Genomic DNA, 26,106 nt, shown 5'->3' on the forward strand with positions numbered 1-26,106 from the left:
AGAACAGTATAGCATAATCTGAGTTTTTCTTTTTTAATTACTTTAATAAGTAGTTATGTTATTTACTTAGTGAATAATTAGTATTTAAATATTTTCTAAAATTTTATTTATATTCAATAATATATGAAAATAAAGAAAAAACGGAGACTCTCAACCCCTAAATATAGAAAAATAGGGAGTATAGCCGTTCAGCTATACTATTTCTTGTTGAAAAATTAGGGAAAAACCGAGTATAGCCGCACGGCAATACATTTTTTTAGAAAATTTTAAAAAACCCAGTATAGCAGCCCAGCGATACTGTTTATTAAGAACAAAGCCGAGTAAAGCCGCCCGGCTATACTAATTTAAAAAAATAAAAAATGGAGTACAGCCGGGCGGCCGTACTATCTCTATTTTAAAAAATTAAAAAACCGAGTATAGCCGCCCGGCTATACTAATTCTTTTTAAAAATAAAAAGGAGTATAGCCGTTCACTATACGATTTTTATTATATAAAAAAACTGTAGTATAGCCGCCCGGCTATACCAAATTAATATCCGTAAAGTATAAACTAATGCAACTAGGAGAGTCCTTTTTTCATTTTTTTATATTATTAAATAGGATAACCACACGACTATACTCGTTTTTCTAATTTTTTTTATAAAGAAATAGTATATTCGTGTGGCTCTAAGTTCCACAAAGCAATATAAATTGGAACAATCTTTTTATTATTCTGGAGAGCAAGACATTCATGCTGCATGCAGCTAGCTAGGCAACAATTGGCAATCCCTTAATTAATATGATTATTCTTGGAGCAGCTCGCATAGCATGAATCCATGATGCCTTTCCATAGTGTTATCTACAATATCAAGCAAATAAAACCAAAATACAAAGAATATCAATGACCGAAATATAATTCAAAACAAACATGATAAAGCTAGAGAGAGAGAAAGGTAGATCAATAATCCTTGTGATGGCAATGGAGTTGGCACAATTTTGTGTACAATTATACACAGCATCCGAAGGAGTTAACTTGCATTTAATCATGCATTTGCAAAGACATATTGGGCTCAACATGCATTTTCTCGCACATCCTAAACCACAAGAAATAAGATGACAATTTGGAACCACGTGATTTATATTGGAAAGATCAGAGACATCATCAACTTGACCAAGGGTGTTGCCATTTGGAACCGCATTGGTATAAGAGGGATTAATATCAGCTTGAGCTATTGCAAGCACACGCATGCTCATCAAAACCACAGCCCTGAACACACTAGCATCCATTGCTCCTCACTTTTCTTTGTTTTTTTTTATTCAAGCAGGCTCCCACTGAGCACTGACAACCTAAATACTCATATAATAGAAACTAAAATGCCTTAAAGCGAGATGAAAGCTCATTACAAACCAGTCCATCCACCAGCAACTAGATGATCAAGCATCCCTGGAGATATATATATCAGTGGGTTTCTGTTGACTTCTCTTCTCTATCCATAGAAACTTCTTCCCATCCTTCTCAACGTAGCCATTCATGTGTAAGCCTATTCCAACAAGAAGTACACATAAAAAATGTTAAAAATGAAAAGTTTCAAGAAAATCAAATGAACAACAATAAAAGAGTTAGCTGGCTTCCTTCCTACGTGACCATTGAAAAAGCGACCAGACTCAATGCTACCACTGAAATTTCTAACCCTACAAAAAATCTTATATTCCTCTTTAGCCAACACTATAGCGCACACAGTGTCACCTCCAAAACCTCATTATCAAGCCCTTTCACAGAACCACCATGTCGAGGCACTGCTAGATACATATATATATAGAACCAATTAATCCAATGAGCCAGTTGCCATTCATCGTACAGATTAGTATAGCCAAAATGACTTGCTAGAGATGAATAAAAAATTGATTATAATTCACTGTTTAATCACCTAGACCAAGGTATAAAAAAAAAGGTGGAGCAAATCGCAGAAACAAACCGTAGCTCATTCCTTATACCTGGACTACGTTCTTCCCCTAAGCTTTTGATTACATCTCCCACAGCTCTCGTCCTGTGCTCAGCGATGAATGCAACCGCCATTAGAGTTTGAATTTTCTGGTGGGAAAGTAAACACGTCCTCGAAACTACGTAAATTCTCAGCAAAACTAGAGATTTGGGAAAATTATTCAGTGCTATATCTGAGCATGAGACGGGTATTTGAATTCTCACGGAATTTGAGCTTACCCTTTGTGAATGGACCTCAATTACAAAGGGAAGGAACTCAAAGTGCGATTCCTGGAAGCAGTTTCAATAAAATGTGGAGTGGACTGTGGAGAGATAAACGAACAATTGGTCTGTTTCTGTTTGGCAGCTGAGAAAATGTATTGTATAACTTACCAAGGAAAGCGCGATTGCAGATTTTGATCTTTTCCGAGTAGCCCCTGAGATATGAACCGGTTTGGATATCGTAACGACGTACATCATCGGAGGCTGAGACTGATGCAGTACGGCAAGTGACAACTTTGTGAAAAACTTGCTGGTTGGAACGAACTGGGAACGACGTCGTAAGTGCCTTGGGTAAAGCGCGAAAAGCTTTGGCTGTAAAACGGAAGGCCAGAGAGTCGACGAGTCTATGAGAGACGAGGAATGCCGCTGCTGCAGCCCATGAGAGCGGGTTCCAAAAAAAAAAAGAAGGTAAAAATCGGCCTAGGCGGGTCCTTTTTATTTTTTATTTTTATTTTTATTTTTTAAAATTAAATTAATTTTTTTTATTTTTTTAAAATTCTTTTTATAGGGAGACCCTTTGGCCATCTATGGTTCTTAGCATGATTGTAGCTAATTACATGAGCTGTAATGCAGCATATATTGAAGCGATGCATGCAGGAAGGACTATCATTTTGAGCATAATTGAAGGTGTCTCTCTTTTGATTTCATTTTATTAAGTCCGAAATATTTATCTGGTGAGGGTCAAATTATTGTTAATTGGTGGATGTAATTTAGGCTGTTTGGTAGTATCATAATATATATTGTTTTCTCATTGTACGGAAATGACAGAATTATTGTTTATTTTCTTGATCAATTGCAGGTATGCTTTGATTTAGTTGATCTTAACTGTAATGGAGTCTTTTTCTTTGAAGATCAATTGTATCGAGTCCCCTTTGATTAAGTCTTTTTGCCGGGACAATTATGTGTCTAGTGAAGTTAGTTTTGTATGCTTTTATTTTACCAACGGGGTCTAACCTAGTGGAAAAGTGTTTTGACTTTTATTTTTTCTTTTTTCAACGGGGTCTAACCTAGTTGAAAAGTGTTTTGACTTGCAGACAAAATGTCTCAGGTTTGAACCCCGACGACATTTTGACTATGCGTGTATAAGAAACCTCCCCTCCCTTGTAGGTTAGACTATCACTTATACTAATTTTTTTTAAAAGCCTTTTTGTTTGGACAAAAGTCCTTCGTTAATTGGGTCTCACCTCAAAAGTTAAATTTATAATTTAGCAATTTTTGGTGTCTATACATCATTATATATATAACTCTAGAGAAAAATAACATCATATTGGGTGCCTAAATATCGATGATTAATATTTGACGAATTTGCAGTTGTTGGGCAAATTATTATTATTATCACTGTTTTATGATTTACATAAGAACCAAGTGCTGCCTCTATGTTTCTGAGTAAGAAGTAGATTCACAACTTTTCCAATATATATATATGTATGTAAATCTTGTTCTTTCTTTTTATTTTTATTTTTATTTTTAAATACATTATATTTAAATGGTATAACCGCTCGGCTATAATATTTAATTAAAAAAATTATGAAAAAAGGACCCTCCCAGTTGCATTACTTTATACTATTTTAAAAAAAAAAATTGAGAAAATCTGAGTATAGCCGCTCGGGTATACTATTTATACTATTTATTTAAACAAGTATGGACATCAATTTCTTAATTGTACGAGGGGTTCCAATCACAATTTGTGGTGATACTGGTGCTCGAGATTGATTGGATGTAGAACTCGTCCTCTCCGTTGGGACAGCACACTCTGCATTTATCCCCGTGTACTTCCCCATCTTCTGAAGGACCTCCATATTCTGCCACATTCACTTGCCACCATCAATCCTCTAGTCTAAAAAGCTCAGCTATATTCAATTTCCACAAACAAAGAAAAGAGCCTTTCTTTCTTTCTTTTAAGTAAATTGTATATCATTCACCCTATAATTTCTATTCAAATACAAGCGCCTGAGGAGCTTTAACATTGGGATTGACCCGGCTGAGCATCCCAAGCACGAAACAAGTGGTTTTGCCTGAACCACTGTGGGCCTGAGCAATAAGATCTTTGTGGGGAGGGAATCATGGGCAAAGTGATTGCCTGCACTTTACTGGGCTTCTTCAAACCCATCTCTACATACAAGTCCTTTAGCACATTCGGTGATAGATTCAAATCCTCGAAGCTACTCGCCGATGTGTACGGTGCGTCGCCGGTTGTAATCCGAATCGATTTTTGAAAAAACAAGTATAGCCGCGCGGCTATACTATTTCGTCTATAAAATTAGGAAACACCGAGTGTAGCCGAACGGCTATACTATTTTTTTAAAACCGAGTATAGCCGGACGGCTATACTCTTTCTTTTAAAAAAATTAAAAACAAGTATCGCCGCCCGGCTGTACTATTTCTTTAAAATAAAAAAAGGTGATTAAATAAAATAAAACAAAAGAGCCGAGTAAAGCCGCCCGGCTATACTTTTTTTTTAAAATTTTAAACATGTTTCTTTTCCTGACTTTAAAAAGAAATGGGCTCATTAGCCGATACAGATATATCTTTGGGCCACAAGAAAACCCAATTGCTCTCTTTTACTGTTCTTTTACTCTCATGAACTGTGGAAGTGTAAATGACGACGTTTCCGTGTTGTAACCTGGAAAGGGCTGTGATTGTGGCAGAACCGGTTCAGAGTTGAGACGAATGGGAACGACGGCTCTGTTGTACCTTACGGTGGATAGTAAGAGCTCCGTCGGTTCTGGGTTTGAAAAACATGGTTAATTTTGAGGTAATTCTTAATAGTCATATTTTGTAACCTTAATTTTCAACAATTTCTGGGGCGTGAGGTTTTCTCGGCTCCGGATGTGTAGACGCTAACAGGCTTTGGGTCAAACTTTCATTGAATTGTCAATCTTTTTTGTAATTTAATGAAGTTAAAAATTGAAAATTAGAATTGGACGTTAATGAATGTTGTTCATATATTCCACTGACATTGCCGAAGAAGACATAGAAATCTTTCTCGGCGTCTGTCAATTTTTTCAATTTTGTCAATTTAAGCTATGTCGTGAATTTAATTCTAGACACCTCCTTTAAATTTTGGATCACCATTCTCAATTTCATTCACCATTTTCAAAGTGTTTAATGAAACCAAGAAGTTGGGATAGTTTTCAGAGGGACCCTTGAGCTCTGCTAGTTTGAAGATTGGTATCCGTTTGTTTGTTTGGTTGGTTGATTATTGGTATCCATTTATTATGTTATTGGATTTACAAGTACCTGTCATCTAAAATGATCTCTTTCCTTGAGACTAGTTTGAAATGAAGTATTTGGCATCACTGTATCAGCATGAATGCTGTACACAGGCACTCGTATTGCTTCTAGGAAAATCTAAATTTTACTATGTTCTGATGACCTGTATTTGGCGTCTGTTTAAGTTTTAAACTTGTGCAGATGTTTAAGCCTAGGCTTTTCCTTCTGGGGTTGGTTGGTTCTTATGGGGCAAATGGGATGTCATACATGGACATTTTGTTTAGGACTTCCATATCAATATTTGTCTGAGTTTGTCATCTCTTGTTTTGCAAGCGCGTATTGATTTCTCCATTCAGTTGGGTTGTATTTTGAATGATATAGATATCGCTAGATTATGGTGTGCTTCATATCTTATTGATAGTTTTTGGGGTTCTATTCATTTGGTGTTCTGGTGCCCTCTGATGCTCATGTGTTCTTAGTGCTTTGTGTGGATGAAGATAAGTGAGTTCCATTGACCTGGCTTTACTCTGTTTCTTGCTGTTCCTGAAATTCATCCCTCTTAATTGTGCAATCATTTCTCTCGTTTAATGCGGTGTCGGTGAATTTTATTTTTAATCGTGAGTTAAGGCTTGAATTTATGTTCCTTCTTTGATTTTATTTTGGCTTGGCTTATGGTCTGGTCTGCTTTCTGCGAAGCGAGTTAGGGTCTGGTTACATGCTTATGTTGGTTGGAAGCTTTGAAATCTTACTATTTTGTGAAATTGTTGGAATGCAAACCTGAAAATAAATTCTAACTTGTTCTGATGGGAGATATTTCGTAGTACGTGGTTTTATTGCGTTCTCCTCTGGTTGTTGATTTCTGCAGTGATGCAGTATGCAATCTTATTGGGATTTGGCTTTTAAATTAGTTTTCATATGTACTGTTATTGTATCAATATTAAAGAATTCTCTGTTGTCATGTCCAGGTTCTTGACAGGATTTAATCAATTCAGATGATTAACGATGCGCTGTTATGCCTAGACCATTGTGATTTATATAGCCTTGAGGTTCCAATTTGGTTGGTTATAGTTGGAGTGTATTAGAGTGTATCCTTGGATTATTGATGCTTTCGGGTCATCAATCAGCTGGAAGACAGTATTTTATCTTCTAGTTGTGTAGGATCATTGATCCGGATATACTATCCGTCAGTTGAAATGACTTCAATCTGCCTAATATTTTGTAAAAGGTCAAAAAGAAGAACTAGACCGAAAAGTTTAACAATATTTTCATAAAATTAAGTTGTAGGAATAAGATCATTATCCGAATAGGGGATGGCAGAATTTTTATTTCGTTCAATGTTTAGCGACGATTTTTATTTCGCCGTAAAAACATCTATTTGCAACCGTTAGCGACGGTTTTTACAATCGAAGAAGTTACAAATTAGACACCTCAAAGTTGTCACGAAAGGTCTAAATTACGTTACTAAAGAACGAAAACAGTCGGAAAAGCTACAAATTCGTCATTTTAAACAAGACTGTACTTCTGCTTCTGTTTCTCGAAAGAAAGAGATCTTTTTTTCGCTTAAAATACAACAGGCAATTTAGCAATCCATGAAAGAAGCTTTTATTTCTCATTGGTCTGTTGCTATATATGTAATCAACATGGGGTCTGATGTTTTTAATGTAACTCTATAATCAACTCTAAGAACAATTGTGAACCAAGTGGAGTTTTTATTTTATTTTATAAAGAACAAAATAAATAAAAAAGAAAGAAATAAGGTCCACAAAGCGATAGAAATATAATCGGGGAAATCTTATTAAAATAGTGATTACAAACAAAATTGAGAAATATGTGGGTCATATTCTTTTTCCCTTTGGCAGATTTGTCTTTCCTTTGAAATAAAATTCCTTAATTAGCAGCTTATTTAGGTGTCAACTCAAAAGTAAAGTTGCGATACTTAATTTAGCAGTTGGTGTCTATCTCTATCGAACCATAGTCTTCAATCAATCAAAGGGCTTCGACCTGAAAGAAAATAAGAATATTACAAAAGTCAGGAATTTTCATTAGATTTTAATTACCAATTTACCATGAATGCGAGGTTGCCTCTGCTTTTATACAGAATGAAATATTACGATGTTCACAAATGAATATTAGATCGTTTATACATAATGATCTATGCATGGCTCATGCTCTTAAGTTAAATAGGAATGTTATGACAATAGAAGTCATATATATTATATATATGCATGGCTCATGCTCTTAATTTTGTGAGCATGCTGCTATATATAAAAGCAAACAGATGTTGTTGGGGGAACCAACATTTTATCTTTGTGGTTGTAATTGCAATAACAAAGTAAATTTCTTACTTGAGATGAAAGGAAAAATGGTGTTGTTTTGATTGTATGGAACATATATGATATGCATAAGTTTTGAAGGTTTGGAACAGAAGCTTATTTATTTTGACTGCTCTGAGGTGAAGTATTTGGCATCATTATGAATGCTATAAAAGAAGAATATCAAAAAACAATACAAGCACTGTCATACATGGACCATTGATTTAGGACTTTAATATCAATCTTCGTCTGAGTTTCCATTCAGTTTGGTTGTATTAATTTGGCATGATATTCCGGTGAGATCCTGATGTCTCCTTCTCAGTGCTTTGTGTGAATGAAGATGATTGATTTCTTGATGACCCAGGTCTTCTATGTTTCCTGTTGTTCCTGAAATTCATCCCTTGTAATGGTTGAATAATTTCTCTCCTTTATTGCGGCGTCGGTGAATTTTCTTTATAATCGTGAGTTAAGGCTTGAATTTCTGTTCCTCTTTTAACTTTAGTTTGGCTGATGCCATTCAAGGTCATGCAATATTTTTTCATTTTGTATAGTTTACTAGGTTTCGTGTTGGTTCTCTGAAACTCGGTCTTAGCTTTTGTCTCGCGGAGTGATTAAGATATTGGTAGTACATGCATCATATTGGGGTTTGGCTTTTAAATTAGTTATTATATAAAAATAAAATAAAAAAGAGGGTATAGGCTATACTATTTTTTTGAAATTAGGAAAAACCGAGTACAGCCGCGCGGTTCTTTTAAAAAATTTAAAAAAAGAGTATAGCCTCGGCTATACTATTAAGAAAAAAGGGCCAAGTAAAACCGTCCGGCTATACCTTGTATAAAAAATTAGAAAACGCGGAGTATAGCCGCACGGCTATACGATTTCTTTCTGAAAAACCCAGTATAGGCGCGCTAATCCCTTAAGTAATATGATTATTCTTGGAGCAGCTCGCATAGCATGACCACAATGCCTTTCACATAGCACTTATCTACAATATCAAACAAATAAAATCAAAATACAAAGAATATAAATGACCGAAATATAGTTCACATAGCGCTCTTCAAGGTCTTGGAAAGGCTGCTCCCTATTCGCTCTACTTAACACAAAAGTATTTCTCCAGAGTTGCATCTGCACTCGGGAAAAATGACAATAAATTGTCCACAGTGAGTCTGGAGTTTCTACCTGTTCGTTTCTTGCATCATGTGGATGCATTCCTTTTGATGGGTTTTGTTTTCTAGTAGCTCCCCTATTCTGAAAATAACATTTGTAATGCGGGCTGTTTTGGTGGACAAGGATCAGGTTCGTTAATGTGCTCAAGATTCCTTCCTATAAATTGGCAGAAGAATGTAGTTTCAGGATATCAATGATGACAAGAGAGCAATTTGGCTTGAAAAATCGTGTCCTTCGAATGATGTTTGCAACATGCGTCACAGGGATCAACTTGAAGCTCTCCACCTCTCCATCTGTTCAATAAGGGGAAAATTGCAGATGGTTTAGGATGAAATGAAAGGTGAAAAATGACGAAGCTTGAAGGCAAAGTTCACGACTAATATAGGTAAAAGCTAAGCTCCAAGGAAGTTTTAAAACATAGCAAAACAAAACATCCCTGCCAATTGCATTTGTTATGCTTAAAGTAGACCACTAAATATCAGGCACCCCTTGCTCTTCCAGTTGCCTCAGATTACAACCATAAAATCCAGCCAGTTCTTGGGTAGTTTCACCAATTACATTGACATTAAAGCGCACTAGAGCCGTCTAATTTAGGAACATGCCATGTAAATCCATCTCTTTCGGGGTCGGGGAATGACCATGTTATTTCATCAAGGTCTGAAGGCTATAGACACCAAAACTAAACTATTCAAGCAAGCTCCCACTGAGCACTGACAGCCTAAATACTGATGGAATAGAAACTAAAATGCCTTAAAGTGAGATGAAAGCTCGTTACAAACCAGTCCACCAGCAACTAGATGATCAAGCATCCCTGGATATATATAATATAAGTGGGTTTCTGTTGACTTCTCTTTGGTATCCATAGAAACCTCTTCCCATCCTTCTCAACATAGCCATTCATGTGTAACATTCCAACAAGAAGTACACATAAAAAATGTTTAAAATGAAAAGTTGCAAGAAAATCAAATGAACAACAATAAAAGAGTTAGCTGGCTTCCTTCCTACATGACCATTGAAAAAAAGACCAGAATCAAATGCTACCACTGAAATTTCTAACCCTACAAAAAATCTTATATTCCTCTCTAGCCAGCACTATAGCGCACACAGCGTCACCTCCAAAACCTCACTATCAAGCCCTTTCACAGAACCTCCATGTCGAGGCACTGCTAGATTCATACATAGCACCAATTAATCCAATGAGCCAGTTGCCATTCATCATACAGATTAATATAGCCAAAATGACTTGCTAGAGATGCATAAAAAATTGATTATAATTCACTGTTTAATCACCTAGACCAAGGTAAAAAAAGGTGGCGCAAATCGCAGAAACAAACCGTAGCTCATTCCTTATACATGGACTATGTTCTTCCCCTAAGCTTTTGATTACATCTCCCACAGCTCTCTTCCTGTGCTCAGCGATGAATGCAACCGCCATTAGAGTCTGAATTTTCTGGTGGTAAATTAAACGCGTCCTTGAAACTACGTAAATTCTCAGCAAAAATAGAGAATTGGGAAAATTATTCAGTGCTATATATGAAACGGGTATTTGAATTCTCACGGAATTTGAGCTTACCCTTTGTGAATGGTCTTCAATTACAAAGGGAAGGAACTCAGAGTGCGATTCCTGCAAGCAGTTTCAATAAAATGTGGAGTGGACTGTGGAGAGATAAACGAACAATTGGTCTGTTTCTGTTTGGCAGCTGAGAAAATGTATTGTATAACTCACCAAGGAAAGCGCGATTGCAGATTTTGATCTTTTCCAAGTAGCCCCTGAGATATGAAACGGTTTGGATATCGTAACGACGTCGTCCCAAGTGAAGACATCATCGGAGGCTGAGACTGATGCAGTACGACAAGTGACAACTTTGTGAAAAGCTTGCTGGTTGGAACGAACTGGAAACGACGTCGTAAGTGCCTTGGGGAAAGCGCAAAAAGCTTTGGCTGTAAAACGGAAGACCAGAGAGTCAACGAGTCTGTGAGAGCCGAGGAATGCCGCTGCTGCAGCCCATGAGAGCGGGTCCGGCAAAAAAAAAAGGAAAAATCGGGCTAGGCGGGCTAGGCGGGCTAGGCGGGCTAGGCGGTTCCCCTTATTATTATTATTATTATTATTATTATTATTTATTTTTATAATTTTAATTTTTAAATTTTTTTTTTTCCTGACTTTAAAGAAAACCTGAGTTTTAAAGTGTTTATTCGCTGCGATATTATTGTGAGTGCCTGATTGCTTCTCACCACAAGGTTTCAGTCCTTCTTTCTACTTTTGGTCCAATTATGAATTTTTATGAATTGGGTTTTTGTATTTTAGACAAAATCTGAAGCTGGGTTGTCTTCAGATTGATTATATTAATTTTTACTTATAATTTGGTTACTTTTGTTACAAGAAGAGATGGAAATGGCCAATGAGGCTGATGAAGATGGGGAAGGAGAGAGAGAAAAATCCAATACTTGCCAAGAATGTGGTGCTTCTTTTAAGAAACCTGCATATCTCAAGCGACACCTGCAAAGCCATTCCCTCGAGGTATTGTTTGCTATTGTTCCCTTGAGGTATTGCTTGATATTGCTACCGATTAGTTTGATAGCTTCATTACAGCTGATTGTGTCTATAACTTTCCTTACTTTTCGGGTGAAGGTCCTGTAATTTTCGCATCGATTGAAGATAATTTTTTTGTTTTTCAGGATTCAACATTTTTAACTACTATCATTTGGATATCGTGAAGCATTGGATCCCACACAAAGAACTCCAAAATGCGAGAGGTTTCTAACTTTAATGGACCAGTATCAGGTGGGAGACCTCCTGTGAAGCTCCATCAAGTGAACCTCAATCACGTACTGCTCGGTTTGAGGTTTGAATGCTTGAGCATGAGAAGACTGGGCGTCATGTGTATGCATATGTGAGTATTATTCTTAAATCATTCAATACCCTCATGTGTTGGATTTTGGGATAAGCATCTTTTCCAGGACACTATTGCTTTGAATTGCTGGGGGATTTTGAAGAGGCTAATGAGCAATTCCCAACACTAGATATGGAAATTGGGTGATGCTGTGAATCTGAACACTGAATATGTAAAGCATTTCTGTATTTTTTGGATATAAGCATTCTTCTGTTTAGTTGAACCACAACCTCTATCTGAACTATGAAGAACGAATTTGTGCACTACTTGCCAAACTACCCATAACTTCGATGGGCTGGAACAGTCATTTTGCATTGGCTCAAAATTGTGGAATGAGTGCTGTCTCTTTTTTTGCTCTCATTTTTGCCCACCACATGTTTATGTGGAACAACTTTGTTCTGCTTATGAATATATAGTTTTGGATTGTTTTGATAATTAAGAATGACACTGAAAACTCATCCTTTTCAATTACTGTAAGTAGAAAAAAGAAATAGATTTAAGTTTGGGTGGAATATTTGGTGCGTGGTAAGTATAGCCGCGCGGATATATAATTTATTATAAAATTATAAAAAAGCCCAAATATAGCCGTTGAAATATGTTATATTTAAAAGGCGGTTTATTAAAAAAAATTAAATAAAAAAACCCCTTTGATTGTCGACGTTTGTTGGTGGAGGAAATGGAAGATAAAGCCACAATTTATAAGAAGACCCTTTTGCCATCGATGGAAATCCCAATAACTCCTACGCACGATTGTAGCTAACGTGAGCAACAATCGAGCATAAATTGAATAAATTGAAGTGATATATGCTGATCAGTTGATTAAATAATAATAGAATTCTGTTACATAATTTCTTCAATTCCTTTTTTCTTTTTTTCTTGCAGATTTAGTGTTGCTTTGATTCAATCTTTTGTTTGGTGGAAAATGATATTTAGCAATTTGCGGTGAACGTGATGGAACATTATGGTTACAATTTACATTTGAATGACAATTAACAGTATATCATTTGCATTTTAGTTTAAAGATTGCTAGTCTCACCCTTTATTTTATTTTCCTTACCAACCTTAATTTTTTTACTGCTATTAAATTTTTGAACGTTATGTTGTAGGCCAAATATCATTGTATAGGGAAGTGCAAATTTTTATTTCCACTTTCATTCTCACTTCTATTCTTCCTCTTTTTCCTCTACACTCTAACACAAAAAATAAAAACTAAAATTGAAATGATTCGGGCCTGAAGGAACTACATGCATGGTGAACCATAAAAAAGGGCCCATAAAGCAATATAAGTAGTAATTTCGTAAATCTTATTCTTGTTTTTAATAAGAAGTTTACATATGAAAGACATAATTCGTCATTTATTTTATGCAACAAGACATCCGCGTTGAACTAGGGAACAATAGCCGATCAATTAATTTATCTGATTATTCTTGGAGCAACTCTTATAGCATGAATCCACGAAACCTTCCACATAGCGCTTATCTACAATCAAGCAAATAAAACAAAAATACAAAGAATATCAGTAATTAAAAATATAATTTCAAACAAACATGATAAAGTTATAGAGAGAGAGTAATTAAATATAGGAATGTAAGATCAATAATCCTATGGTAATATATATGCATATCATTACCAGAATTGGAAGTGCTTGTGGTGGCAATGGAGTTGGCACAATTATGTGTACAATCATACACAACATCCGAAGGCCTATGTTTGCATCTGATCATGCACATGCCAAGGCATATTGGGTTCATCAGGCACTTTGTGGCACATTTTAAACCACAAGAGATAATATGGCCATTTGGAACCACTTGATTTGTATTAGAGCGAGGATAGACATCGTCAACTTGATCAAGAGGATTGTCATTTGGCACCGCATTGGTATAGGAAGGATTAATATCAACTTGAGCTATTGAAAGCACAAGCATGCTCATCAAAACCACAGCCCTCAACACACTAGCATCCATTTCTCCTCACTTTCTTTGTTTTTTTTTTCTTGAACTCTCTTTGATTCTCCAATTTGTTGGTGGTGGAAGTGGAAGCTAAAGCCACAATTTATAAGGAGACCCTTTTGCCATCTATGGAAACCCCAATAATTCCTAAGCAAGATTGTAGCTAACGTGAGCAAAAATGGAGCATAAATTGAAGTGATATACGATACTTTAGAGCATAACTATAGGTATAGTAATAAGCCAGTATGTTCTTTAGATATATGCTGATCAGTTGATTAAAGAATGCACGAATTTTGTTCTATCATTTCATCAATTTCTTTATTTTGGGTTTCTTCCAGATTTACTGTTCCCTTGATTAAATCTTTGTCTTGTGAAAACGATATTTTAGCAATTTTTAAGTTTACATGATGGATCAATTTGCCAAAATTTTGTCAAATAAAACACGTATGTATTCTCTTCGTATTTTTCCCTTCCGTATTTTACTAACTATGAAAGAATTGAGAGGCTAAGATTATTTCTTACTTGTTGGAAGAAAAATGCAAGATTGGTATCTAATTTGTCTTGATGTTGGTTTTCTTGACTAGTATGAGGTGAAGTATGGCATCATTGTATCATAAAAGAAGAATATCAAAAAATAATACAAGCACCGGTATTCCCAGTGACTCGTATTTGGAATATGTTTAAACTTTTGCAGAGGTTTAAGTCTTTACATTTTCAGGCTTTCTTCCTGTGTTCGGTTGATAATTATGAGGCAAATTAGTTGTGATACATAGACCATTGATTTAGGACTTTAATATCAATCTTCGTCTAAGTTTCCATTCAGTTTGGTTGTATTTGGCATGATATTCCGGTGAGATCCTCATGTATCCTTCTTAGTGCTTTGCGTGAATGAAGATGATTGATTTCTTGATGACGCAGGTCTTCTATGTTTCCTGCCGTTCCTGAAATTCATCCCTTGTAATTGTCGAATAATTCCTCTCTTTTATACTATTTCTTGGGAAGAAAAAAAAAAAAGGTATAGCCCAGCGGCTATACTATTTATTAATAAAATTAAAATAAAAAGACGAGTAAAGCCGGGCGGCTATACGTTTTTTTAAAGAAATAGAATAGCCGTTTCTTTTTTTAAAAAATTCAAAAACGAGTACTGCCGCGCGGCTATACTATTTGTTAAGAAAAAAACATATAAAAAAAGGAGCTGAGTCAAGCCGTGCGACTCTACTATTTTACCAACAACACAAAATGTATAGCCGTTCGACTATAGCCTTTTTTAAATTAAACAATAGTATAGCCGATCGGCTATACCCGGATCTCCTAATTTTTTTTTTAAAGAAATAGTCTAGCCACGCGGCTATACTCAGATTTTTCTATTTTTTTTGTTTTAAAAAGAAATAGTATATTAGTGCGGCTATACTGAGATTGCAATTAAAACTCAGATGTAAGGGAGTGGGCACGCTACCATTGCCAATTGTCAATTGATCCAACACACATGTATGATTGCTGCTATATGAGTAATGCGCAAAATTGGTCTGTCTCCAATCCAACTGATTATAAGTTTGTCCCAACAACTCTTTTTTTCCCCAGGAAATTTGATCAGGAGCAATCAAAAGGTTCGTGATAGTCAAGTAAATTTACAATTAACTAGTACTTATGGGCAGTTATAATTTATAACTACTTATGATATGTATGTGTTATGGTTTTTTATTTTTTTGTCGTTAAATATATATGTGTGGTTTGAATTGTACATATTCTACAAAATATACATATAAAAATAGGGGAACGGGGAATTGGAAGTCCTTGTGTGTTGTGTTGATTAGCAAAGGCATGATTGTGAAGGGAATTGGGGACCAAGAAAGCATGAAAGAGATAGAGAACCTCCCAGCAAGAATTGTATGGGGCATATCCATTAGCTTCTACCATGGCATATTCAGAAGCAGGTGCGAATCTTGTGCCTATAAAAGGGCAGCATGAACTGATCAATCCAACATCATCGACATACGTGGATCAGGAGGGGAGCAGATAGTTTGCATTGGGCGCGTGGTTGTTGAATAACAGTGCAGTCCTCTTATGGCAAGGAGAAACATTGCATTGCATGCACATAGAATATATCACACATGCTTTCTGCTTTGCCAAAGGAGAATTGCCGTGACATTCACTCCATGAAGGCTTAATCGATCATGTCGTGTTCATCAGGTCCCCAACGAAGTAACAACTTTTTCTCAGTACTTCTAGATCTTTGTTTTCCAAGTTCATAATTTTGCATACATGATATACCAAAATACTCTTGAGAAATGTAGTAGAGTACCTAACATAATACCAAAACAACACATGTCTACCAAAATACCAAGTGTTTAAAGCTCTCAACACGATATATGAGTAGCAAATATGCCAGGTGAAACATATCAAAATACTACTATTCTAATGAAGTATGGTCATGATCCTCATCATCAACATGCTCCGTCTCTGGTGTTACTAGAAAATCAGCTGGGGGTGGTACAAACAAGGGAACTATGCTTGATATCTGTTGCACAATTTTTTGGAGATAATTCTGAATTGCCTCCCGAGCTGTCCTCTCTGCTACCAATTGATCCTCCAATTGTTGCAACCTAGTTGATGATGCTAAAGATGGAGAAGAAGACGTTTTGGACCCACGAACTCGGCCAAATCCCAACCTGCGTTTCTGCCTACCTGGCTTCTTCCCAAGTACATCCATCACAATATTACGGCCAACATCTTGATTAGCAATTGACATCTCATCTAGCGGGGTGCCCTCAGGATACTCCTTTGCTAACTCCTTAAGATACTCATTCTTCTTCGCCACCATCTCATCCTTCAAAAAAAAACAAAACATGTTGTAGTAATCGTACATTGAGTGGTTGAGATTGCACAACAAATATACAAACACTTACATATTTAGCTTTGGCCGTCTCATTGGTCCATTGCTTGTTTTTCCCAGCATAGGCCTTCTCAAAAGCGTCTATCTCTGCAAATTGAGAACCCTCCTATAATACCAAAAGAAGAAAAAAAAAATTGTTTGTCAAGATTTGAAACACTGACAATCAATCTTACATAAAGATGAGTACCAGAATAATTTCTCGTTTATCATATCAGATTTCCACCTCCCATTATCCAAAACCATGGAAAAAAAAAAGAGAAAAATATTCATCAAACAAAAACCATGTATATATAATGAATATGGTCCCAAAATCATGTATGTAAATGTTGACTGCAATACACAAGAATTAATTTATTTATTATATAGTCTTTAAGGCGACCATATATGTCATAAATTTAACAAGAACAAAACTAAAGGTATCCAAAATTAAACATACTAAACAATAAATGGAGAGGCTGATAGGGAGGGGAGTCAATTCAACATAAAATCATACATGAAATACAAGGTGTCCTCAAATTCACACCCTCGTGACTAGGATAATCATTCAAACAACAATTCCAGAAATTTTTCTTAGATTCACATCCACAAATTCATACATGAAAGCATGGCATCTTCAAACTCACAACCTCATGAACATATGGCATCATCACTTAAAAACGTAACTGAGTTTTTCTCATATTCACATCCTCAAATTCATACATGAAAACATTGAGCCCTGAGAAAATAAAATCACACAACTTTGCTGCAAAACAGTTGCAGTTGCAATGAAGCTATTAAATATTCATAATCCAAATGCATCATAGCAAATAAATATGATTTATTCAATGTACAAAACGCAAATAATTGGATAATTTTCATAAGTTGAAATATTACATTGTCAAATCAAACATCAAATTGCCAAAAACCAATATATAAATTACCTCTGCACACTGCATCACAATGTGTGAGAATGATAATGAACCAGCACGATGCTCCATTTTCTTTTTAGACCGGTTTGCTTTATTGGCATTTGATGCTCTCTGCATAGTTACAAAATTCCAAAATTTGTTGGTGCAATATAATATGAAATTAATATTAAAAGCAGATTTATTATTGATTAAGTAGTGCAATAATATAATTACCAAAAAATCTTGCGACTGAAAGTGCTCACACAGATATTTCCATTCATGCACTGCATCTCTTTCAATTATCTCCAATGGTGGTTTGGCCAAAGCCTCCTCAGGAGATGAGAAAAGCTGAAAGTGCTTATGCAACTCGTGCTTGAAGTCCCGAAAACGCCTAGCCATGACTAAATCAATATAACCACGATGACCAGCAATATCCAAGTCTATATCAAAGTTGACCTGCAATTAATTACAAAAAAAGTGTAATAATTAAACATTGCATTTGGAGAAAAGTAAAAACAAAATCTTAATTTTTAACATAATACTTGATGCACTCACAGTGATCTCATCCGTAAGGTCTTTCTTCTTATCTTCAAGAACGTCTTCCCAATATCCATGATTCATTGGACATTTGTTCCGGATAATGGCTCCAAGGTCATGTGATAGCATGCTAGATATCTTCTCATCCACAGGTTCATTATATTTCGGATGAAAAATAACCTTAATCCTATTATTAGATGTGCGCACGATGCGAGTGGTCTTTACGGCTTTACATGCCCCCCTAACCCCCTTTTTACGGGACCGCTGCTCTATGTCTCGAATGGTCGGAAGACGACCTGCATTTGCAACATGATGCATAATTAAAGTATAACATCAAGGATTATTGCGACAAGCAACTTGAAAAAAAGTAACCACTTACCAGAGCCATTTTCAACACTATTTGAGTCAATCATGTCATCTGCAACTGAAAAAAAAAACCACTTAATTTTATTGTTCTGAACATTAAAAACAAAACAAAAAACAAAACTGAACTTCAATCAATTTTCTTACCAGCTGATGAGGAGGTGGCACGCCTAGTTCGACTAGGGTACCTGTGACGAGAACTCGCTCTCATTGGAGGATGGGGTGGTGGAGAAAGAGTCCCGCTGGAGGACTGAGTCTGAGTGGGTGAAAGACGGCCTGTAGAGACTGTCAGAGGTTGAGTCGGAGCTGCAGGACGAGACAAACGTCGTCTCTTTGAAATCGAAGACATCTGCAGAAAAGAAAAAACAATTTATAAGTACCATATCATTGAGAACTGAAGTACAAAATTTCATAACAGATTAATGCAAACAAATAAAAATAAAATCCATAAGAAATTAGTCAAACTGTAGAAACTGAAAAGGAGTGGGCATTCGATTTTACCTGTACGGCAATCAAGAGTCGGAGAAACCAATCTTATCGCTGAAAACCCAAAGAGATAAACAGAAAAATCATAAAGAATCGAGGGTTTTGCAGAGGGAGGTGAATCGTATGTCAGTGGGTTTGTGTGATTTCCGAGAAGAGTTAAGTGAAGGGTGAGGCAGAGAGAAGATGGAATGCCAATCGTCTAGGTTATGAATAGGGTCCAGCATGCGTCGGCCCATTTTGCCGCTTAACCCCTGTTTCTCGGGAAAGAAACGAAAAGACGTCGCTGTACATGAGTGAATTTCTTTTCCTGTTTTCTATCCCGACAAACAAATTAAATCCGTCGGCTATAGTCATCCATAAATTTTGCAATGTGCGGGTCTCCCGCGCTTTTCCTCCTGACGAAATAAACAAAAGAAGTTTTGCCGGCTTACGTGTTTCTATATGGATCAAAGTTGTGGCGGCAAAACTAATACTCCACGGGTAAGAGCATGTCCATCTTAAAAGGCTAAGGCTAGGACAAAGGCAAGGCAATGGCTGTTATTATTCACGTGAATAGTGGTAGCTTTATCTTTTTTAGTTCCACCCCAAAAGGCTAGGGTAAGGACAAGAAAAAAAAAAAAGAATATGCAATAAAATATAAACTTGTTATGTATTTATAGGGAAAGTGAATAAAATTGTTATGTATTTATAGGGAAAAACATCCATAATTTTTTGGTTTTTTTTTTATTATTCAATTTTTTTGATTTTTTTTTTTTGCTCGCTGACGTCAGCGCTTTCGGGCTGAAGCCCAGACAAGATCTGCCCTTAGGCTTGCCAGTGGTGGTGGGACCCAAGGCTTGCCCGACTGCTTCTGTGCTGAAAGTCCAAAACCCAACAAAAGAGCCTCTTACCCTAACAAAAGGCCCTGCGCTGGACATGCTCTAAGTGATGTTTGTCGGGCAAATTATGCCGCTAAATACTAATTTTCTTGTAGCGTACACAAAGTATATCAAATAAAATAGTGAACTTAAATCATAGAACAGAACATAATGCATTATTATTATCTTATTCTGTATTAAGACTTTTCTTACTGTTTATCCGTGCTCACTGGCGGACCTACGTAGAGACAAGTGTAGGCTCACACTTGAATATTTCCTTCAATCATGTAGACTACAATAAATAGAACATTTTGGTAATATTTTGCGTGAATAGCCCCCAGTTGGCTCACTATCAAGGCCCAAAATATCAGACCAGTTTAAGAAATGACTTAGTTTGTCTCCCATCCCACGTGTATTTTGTGTGATATTTTATAAAATAATAATCTAGTTATATAAATATATAATATTACTACTTAAAAATATTTCCTCCACCTATTACTAATTAATTTTGGATTGAATGATTTGACATTCTTTTTTATTGTAAATGAAGCTTCATTCAGAAAATTGACCCAAGACTCTTTAAATTTAGCCTTAAATGGTGTACTGTCAATAGGATTAAGATTTAAATCAAGTCTTTGGTGGTTACGCTTAAGCTTCTAATTAGTGTTTGCAAGAAAATCATATATAAAGTGAATGGTTTTTCCAAGTTAGTATAGGCGGAGCTAGAATTGTAGTGAGTGATACGTTGTCTAACGAAACTAATATTCCCTCGTATAATTCCCACTTTTGGTTAATTAGCATAACCAAAACATATAATTAATTTATAGCTTTTCCAAGTGTGGGAATCTTATGTAGAACTTGAAAGGGAAGTGCCAACCTACAGAGCAGAAATGAAAGGTATTAATTCATTTTGTAATATGCCTCATTTTACGAATAAGAGAAAGGTTAACAAAGAAAACTCAAAAAGACATTGAAGATCCAATGGAATGTTCCTCTCTCACCCTTATGGGAAATCTCATCCAAATGTACACATCATGCATGCATGCATGCATCCACACCACATATATATATATGTACGTATTTCTTCTGTACTGGAGGCTATACATATATATATATATATATGTATGTATAGGTACGTAGACTTTGTATGTAATGTAATATATGGACTAAACTTCAAAGTGCAATAGAGATGGCCGAAATATCGAGATGGACGCGACAGGAGAGGGGAGGAAATTAATTTTGGACCACGATCACATGATGGAGAAAGGGAACCTATAAATATATAGCTAGCGCCATGAGGAATATCTAGACCCAGCATATGCTGCTGCTGCCTTCAGCATATCCAATAACCTTTTATTTCTATCTATTTCTAATTTTCTTCATGTTATTTTCTGTTATTGTCTGAGAATTTAAACAAGGTCAATCATTACGTATGATAGGCGTCAAGCGGAAGTGCAGAGATGTTTGCAGTAACACAATTTTGTTAATAATTCAATATTTACCGTACTAAATGTATTAATTAAGTTGCTGGCTTCGCATGAAAAACATATTATTAATATAAATACACCAGGAGGTTGAGTTTGAATTAATAATTAAGGTAATTATATTAGGAAATCTAAGTCTTCTCTTTCGCCATGAAAGTTTGACCCACATATCATGCTACATATAGGTCTAGCTTGATGGAGTTGTTGCAATTAGCTCCATTCTCTTGAGCCTTGTACGTGTTTGACAGGAAGAAAGGATGAGAGATGGAAAGAGAGGGAGGAAAAACGGAAATTATTGTATAACACTATGTGGTCTTATGAATCTGCTCAAATTATATAAGAGATCCGCGTATGGATGGATCTCACTTTTAGTAGAAGAGAAATTATAGTATAATACTGATCTAATTATAGTTGATATATGGCTATGTTTACATCGTGTAATCTTTGTAGAAGTAAGATTAGACAATTAATCAGGATTTTTTTTTTTGGTCTCCAAGAAACACGATCATATAAATTTGAAGTAACAAGTGGTTTCGACCTAGCTAGCGATCAAGAATATATGAACATTAAAAAGGCTATGTGGTATTACGAATCCGTCCAAATTATACACTTCAATACAATCTTTAACACCTAAACCATAAATTGTATTAATAATTATACTGTATATTTTTGGTTGGATCCATACAGCAGTTTGGCATGTTAATTTTTAGCTATATGTGGTCGTCTTGAAAGGGAGAGATTATAGAACAAATTATATAAAATTGGCTTTTCATATCTTTTTCGAGTGGAGCGTCACACAGGCAGCCTGCCTTTGCCTGCTGAAGATTGTGATGACGAAAACAGAAACCTGAAGAGGATAATGGGAGATCATGATAGCTAGAACATCTGATGATATTAATATCTCATTAATTTATATAATATGTCGCCATTTCTCGTTATGGATATTGCCTTTGTGTAAGTTAAACATGTCCTAATTATAGTCTTGAGTATTAATTTGTAAATGGAAAGGGGGAGGGGACCATGAGGGCAATAAAAACAGCTAGCAGAGAATAGTGAAGCTCAGGAGAGAATGATGCCTGGCATATACCGATGGGCCTCGATAGAATATCCATATCTGATGTGCGAATCAAACCCCCCGATAAAAACCCTGGCATGCAATTCAACTTCCTGCAAGCAACGCAAATTCATCAAGTAGTATGCATGCATGGTGGCCAGTACTTAAAGATAGAGATGAATAACAGGGCAATTTTCCTTTGGCAGAAATAATTATATATATTTGGTGCATTTACTCTCAATCTCAAGTACCGGCACCGAATGCTTTCTGCCAAAGGAGAATTGCCCTGCCATTCAACTACTCTACCAATGATCCATCCGAAGCAAACCACCACTTGGTATTCATGCACTTCGATCAGTTTCATATGTATATCTATCTAGTAAGCATCTTTGCATTTTTATTTTCTCTCTATTTGTTGCTGCTGTTAATTGATCAATTTTTTTTATTGCTTTCGCTGGGCAGCGATGTGTTTTTTTTTAACAAGCACTTGAATCTCATAGGGGGTGCAACTGTGCAAGGAAAGGTTCTTAATTAATTTGAAGTCTCGTATGGAGATTAGATTGTGTTCAAGTCTTGCGGGGGATGATGTGATACATTTCTGCAACTTCAACTTAAGAAGGTCTACTGAAGCTCGATAATTGCAACAATGCTAGATGAAATCCTAAAATATTGATCGATAATTGCAATCGAATTTCTACTGAAGCTCTGCGCATGCAGCCCAAGAACCCTAACTAGTCTTGGTCTGAAAGCTATATCGATTTCAACAAAAGAACAACAAGTATTTTGTATGATCTTTGTACAAATTAGGGTTGAAACAGGAAGGCTCCAGCCTTTTGGTTTTGCAATCAAAACCCAAGGGGTAAAGAGAGGGAGTGACACTTGTAACAATAATTAAGTTTTGATCATTTTTAGTAATTCTATAAATGGATGTATCTGCTTGAAAACCAGAAATTAAAAAAGGAATTCTTTTGTTACAATACATGAAACTTCACTCGAGAAATTGTGCACTTTTTTTTTCAGAGGATTTCCTTTCAACTTTGAAATTGTCTGACGCTTCTTTTCCTTCTTCTCCATCTGTTATTTTTCCCTCAAGTTTGTTACCGTGATACAATAACTAAAAAAGTTCCTAAATGGACTACTAATTAATCTACATTGTTTAATGTTTTTGCTTAATTAAATTACGACTAATTGTGTGCCTAATATGCCCCAAAATTGCAATGGCATGACTGGCATCAAAGTTATAGAATAAATTAACAATAAAGTTGCCTACAAAGTCCCCCGCATGTGTGTGTGTGTGTTTTTCCCCCTTCTAAAAAATAGAAAAATGCTTACTTTATTCTCAGATTTTCTTACTCCATGATGTATAAGTTTCAATAGCATGTCACTAGCTAATATCTTTTATATTAATTCATGATCTTGTGATATATATATATATATAGCTAACATGGATATACATGTCTAAAGAAAACACTTAAGTGACCATGCCATTTGAGCTTGTGACAACACATAGATAGACCAGCTACGAAACTCTTGTCAAACAATAAATTTGAACGGCTGATGAAGAAGAAAAATCTACTCAAATTCAAATTGACAACTTGTACAGCATTTTCATCTGTGAAGCAAAGCTGCAGGAGAATTGCGGGGCAAATCTCCTTTGGCAGGATACAAGGAATGCATGGTGCCCAACACATGCATCTCATAATTGCTGCCTGCCACTAGAGAATTGCCCTGTAATGCAACTGCAGCAGCCAGCTTCTCAGCCACTTCTGAGTGATGCCGTGGTGGAGGCCAGTTCTATTTATACTGTCCAAGATGAGCATATACAATGGAACAATGCTCTTGACTCTTGAGTGATTCAGAGGCACGACGCTTTTAATTGCTTTATATCAGAACCACTAATTCCTCCTAATTACAAAAGTTCTATATGCTAAAAGGATTATGTTCCACAATTTGCTATGTATTAGAGGTTAGTAATTCAGAATTTAGATTAATTACTATAGGGTTGGTGGTGTTGCTTCGTGCCATAAACCATGGGATATATCATGATTTTTTGGATTCCTTTTGGAGTATAATCTTGATTTAGCCTATTCAAAGTATGATTAGGACGGTTTTAATCTTTTATTTAAGTGCCTAAGTATTACGTCCCTACCTCAACCTGTAAGGTCATATTTATAAAGGGTAGCTTTCACACATAGAGCATCAAATTTGAAGTTTTCTGGCTCCAATATAACAATGCTTTGATAAGGTTATCGACAACATAGAGAAAAGATGGAAAAAGAGAAAGAGAGACAGATTTTGATGGATGCTTTAATATGGAAGATCCATATTCCATAGGCATCTTCTCTAAATCTTTTATCCCTTATGTACGTGTCAAGTTGCACTCTCCATTTCTCATGGCTGTCATCAACAACAGCCAGCAGATGGTCCCGAAACGGAAGTTAATTTTTGTGTGCAGAAACTCGAGGAAGCACGCACATATGATCATATATGATCACATACGGTCACATATATATAAAATTGATATTGACCACTCAAGCACTCACATGTATGATGTATGTACTAAGATGTCACCCCTCCATCTGTAACATTTACAAGTATGATTTCTGTACATGAAATCCAACATGTGCAAGATGGTCCAAACTCTTGGTGCAGAACAAGACAAAACAGAGGAACCATAGAAGAACAAGTTGAAAGGTTTGCAGCCGTACTGACAAAACTCAACTTAAATTAACATTAGAAACTAAACCTAGAAGTTAAACGAGTTTAAAGGTGCTGTCAGCAGTAGTAGCATTGTAGCATGGTGCTTGATTTTTTTGTTCAACTGCTTTGAATTGAACTCCAAAAGAGTTTATTTACAATTTACATGTCTTGAGTATGGTGGTATCATAAATTTTCTTCTATCATATTTCTAATTTTACTATAATAAGACGGTACGAGTTTATATCTTATTTGGAGAACAAACATTGACATGCATTGAAAGCACAGAAAAATCCTTTGAGCTGCATTTCTGTGTTTAAATATAGATACAAACATTGATATAATGTGTTCTCTCTAAGTTTTCTCCAGTCTAAATGTGTTTTAATATATATATACAAAGCTTCTTTACATAAATTCAAAATGTTATTCCAGTAGCATAACTAGGCCATGTACGCTTTGCTACTCAACATGGAGCCACCAGCCACCCGAAGATCCTGATGTCCAATAATCACAGCTTCACCTTGAAGAGCCAAAGCTGCAATGATCCAGTAACCTGTGGCAAATACCTGTAATCACATGTACCAGCCGTTAGCATATATCCTAAAGAATAGTCCAAAAATTTCCAATAAACTGATTCCTTCTGGAGGATCTAAACAACGTGCCCTGTCCGTCTGTCTGCCAAAATATCTGCAAAGTTGTACTTTCAAGAAATATTACATACTAGAAGAAATGAATGTGTCTTGGTTGGAAATTAAGCAGAGATGAATTTGACAGTATAGCATTCAAAATCAAAAGTGAGCAATCTATACTAAAGAAACCACATGCAATTAACAACGAGTTCAAACTGAAGTAACAGAACTGGCAATGTGTGAGCTGGTTTCTATTCTTGTTTGAGTAAGAATTTACGAGCATTAGGAGCTGTATGGTAAATGCGTGCAAATAGAAACTGCGGTAGAATTGCTGAGCAGATCTCCTTTGGCAGACTGCTAGCCTTCCTCTCATTAGATTAGGCCACAGTGAATGCATGTAGATAGATACAGTTTGCCAAAAGGAGGCTGCTCGGTAATTCTCCTGC

At 35.9% G+C, this 26,106-nt stretch overlaps 1 protein-coding gene and 3 long non-coding RNA genes across 5 annotated transcripts; 3 read left to right on the forward strand and 1 right to left on the reverse strand.

The window, feature by feature from the left end:
• LOC109948476 lies at nt 4,788-6,777 on the forward strand. Its single transcript, XR_002271112.1, has 2 exons — nt 4,788-4,996; nt 6,420-6,777. It is a non-coding gene; the product is annotated as an uncharacterized LOC109948476 (long non-coding RNA).
• LOC109948899 lies at nt 10,213-12,087 on the forward strand. 2 transcript variants are annotated; one of them, XR_002271348.1, is made up of 3 exons: nt 10,213-11,171; nt 11,318-11,451; nt 11,610-12,087. It is a non-coding gene; the product is annotated as an uncharacterized LOC109948899 (long non-coding RNA). The 2 variants fall into 2 exon arrangements; XR_002271347.1 differs by having other exon boundaries at nt 10,709-11,451.
• LOC109948854 lies at nt 16,102-18,797 on the reverse strand. The gene is made up of 6 exons (XM_020562593.1): nt 18,470-18,797; nt 18,109-18,386; nt 17,788-18,009; nt 17,587-17,685; nt 16,680-16,772; nt 16,102-16,600 (listed from the first exon to the last, which is right to left on the reverse strand). Exons 1-6 carry the CDS (start codon nt 18,501-18,503, stop codon nt 16,184-16,186), a joined length of 1,143 nt encoding a protein of 380 aa, XP_020418182.1. The 5' UTR covers nt 18,504-18,797; the 3' UTR covers nt 16,102-16,183.
• Nucleotides 22,442-23,315, forward strand: LOC109948457. The gene is made up of 2 exons (XR_002271082.1): nt 22,442-22,713; nt 22,835-23,315. It is a non-coding gene; the product is annotated as an uncharacterized LOC109948457 (long non-coding RNA).

The sequence above is a fragment of the Prunus persica genome, chromosome G4, assembly GCF_000346465.2.
Source record: "Prunus persica cultivar Lovell chromosome G4, Prunus_persica_NCBIv2, whole genome shotgun sequence".
NCBI lineage: Eukaryota > Viridiplantae > Streptophyta > Magnoliopsida > Rosales > Rosaceae > Prunus > Prunus persica.